Here is a 2500-nt window from a genome sequence, read left to right as displayed (position 1 = left end):
AGGCTCGTAGCGCTCGGCGGTTTTCAGTACCACGCCTCCTCCTATGGCGTAGATACAGCCGTCCAACACAACCACGCTGAGGTTACTGCGGCGTGAGTGCATGGGAGCCGCCTGCAGCCAGCTGCGAGTTACGGGGTTGAACCTGCACACACTGCTGAGATACTCTTCACCGTCCCAACCACCGACGCAGTAGACCAGACCGTGGAGATAAGTGGTACCGTGGTAGGCCCGGGGACTCTCCGTCTCAACGCTCACGTCCATCCATCCACTGGCTCGGATATCATAAGCCTCCATGGTCAGGCTTCCGCAACAAAAATATCCAATGGCTAATAGGACCTCCTGGGGCAGGCGTGGACGCATCAGGGGGTTTGGGAGCCTGTCGGAGCCAGGGGGGTTCAGGACGCTGAGAATGAGGGGCCTGCAGTCGTGGCTGTCCCTCACCACAGGGTTGTTCTGGACATTGTTCAGCAAGTAGTCAGGCCTCATCAAGCCCATGCGAACCTGGGAAGAGACAAGCAGACAGCGGGTACAACTTAGACATCGGTTGTAGATGGTTTCTGTTGCTAGGGAACAGTTTGGACCCAAATGTTTGAGAACCACTGTACTAGGGAACCTAATGTTGTTTTAATGTAATGCACAGTAATACATTAGTTACCTTGGGCAGCAGCAAAGGGATGTGTGTTTTACGCTCCTCACGGGAGTGGTCGATCCAACGGAGGACGGCCTCGAACACCGTCTCCTCGCTCTTCACGTTCAGGTCATCCCTCTCGATGATATCTACCAGTTGCTGCAGGGACAGCTCCACAAACTCCTGTGAGACGTGCAACATCTCCTCAAAGTGGCACACGATGAAGAGATGGGCCTTGCGCCTCAGGTCAGGGCAGTAGTAGATGTCCGCAAACCTCCAGATGCTGACACAGTTTTCCAGAGACAGCTGGCCTTCTAGGAAATCAGAGCACGCTCCTATTATGCCAGTGACACGAAGCTGGTCAGCAGCCACCAGAAGCTCTTCCACGTTCTCTGCTGTCACCATCACAAAGCGTGTGTAGGCGTACTCTATGATGAGCTGCATCATAGCTGCGGACACTCCAGTGATAGTGTAGACTGGTTTCTCTGAGTCGCTCCAGCGAGTGAAGAGGGCTCTGTGGGATGCAGAGTATAGAGATATCTGATCAGTAAACAGTAAGCAACATGCTGTCCTGTGTAGTAATATATTTTCACTGTAGAAGTATAGAGTCTTAGCACAGTAGAAGTATAGTATCTTTTTACAGTAGAAGTACAGTATAGTATCTGTTTACAGTAGAAGTACAGTATTGTTTTACAGTGGAAGTACAGTATAGTATATGTTTACAGTATAAGTAATGTACAGTATATTATCTGTTTACAGTAGAAGTACAGTATAGTATCTTTTTACAGTATATGTACAATATAGTATCTGTTTACAGTATAAGTACAGTATAGTATCTGTTTACAGTAAAAGTACAGTATGGTATCTGTTTACTAACCAAGTTAACCTGAACCAAGCTAACCTGAACCAAGCTAACCTGAACCAAGCTAACCTGAACCAAGCTAAACTTACCTGAAATAGTTGCTGCAGTCACACAGGAGGGCCTTGTGGGCATTAAACTCAGTGCTGTTGACTTTAATAACCACATCACAGAACCTTCCCTCCAGACGCAGCTCATTAAGGATTGTACAGGACATTGTTTCCTTGTATCTACAGTATATATTCAAGCTTACAGACAAGTAGCCGGACACAACAAGTGATATCTTGACTTGTCTTCTGAGATCTGAGATCTTCGGAGAGAATTGTTGAATACTGTACACAAATGTTCTAGAATTGTCTATTATGACATCATACTGTGACATCACAAATGTTCTAGAATGTTTGATTATGACATCATACTGTGACATCACAAATGTTCTAGAATGTTTGATTATGACATCATACTGTGACATCACAACGGAACATGTTTGAGTCCATTTGTATAATTTAAATAATATGTTGACATTAAAAAAGAACAAATAAAATGATAAAAAACGACATAAAACAATGATACAAATTATAATAAAATATTTAAGTAACATTTATAGAAATAAACAAAAATAAGACAATGAAATAAAGATAATAATTCATTTAAAAGCTATTTTAAAAAGCACAGGCACAGTGCCCTTTTCAGCCTTTGAGCACCTGCCCTCTAAAGTCCTGTGCACGGCCCTGCTCCTTCATGACCTGACTTGCCTCGTCCAGCGCTGGAGTCAAACAGAGACCGTTTGAGACCCTGGGGTGGCGAGAGCTTGGGAAGTGTCGTTTTTTGGAAATTCGGAATCCCATCGAAAGTCCTCAAATCCTCCCGCCAATAAGCGCATTTTTTCCGACCCTGAGACCTTATATTTCTCTAACAACACTTAAAATCCTTGGTAAACAAACATACTGCTGAAAATATCCACTTTGACTGCCTTTTTGACAGGGTTAGGGTCTTTACTCTTGGCTACATTT

General features: G+C 44.5%; 1 protein-coding gene across 1 annotated transcript in view; it reads right to left on the bottom strand.

Annotated features, from left to right (window-relative positions):
- LOC311248802 (kelch-like protein 10) overlaps window positions 1–1704 on the bottom strand; it is a gene marked incomplete at both ends in the record, with an annotated part of 11824 nt that extends 10120 nt beyond the window's left edge. Inside the window, 2 exons of the mRNA XM_084339630.1 lie at window positions 133–339; window positions 1651–1704. Of these exons, the coding sequence (XP_084195756.1) occupies window positions 133–339; window positions 1651–1704 (261 nt within the window). The remainder of the gene's footprint in view (window positions 1–132; window positions 340–1650) is intronic.
- Window positions 1705–2500: the final 796 nt, after the last annotated feature.

The sequence above is a fragment of the Notolepis coatsorum genome, assembly GCF_963971535.1.
Source record: "Notolepis coatsorum genome assembly, contig: SCAFFOLD_336, whole genome shotgun sequence".
Classification (NCBI taxonomy): Eukaryota; Metazoa; Chordata; class Actinopteri; order Aulopiformes; family Paralepididae; genus Notolepis; species Notolepis coatsorum.
This window is presented reverse-complemented; position numbering and strand designations above follow the sequence as displayed.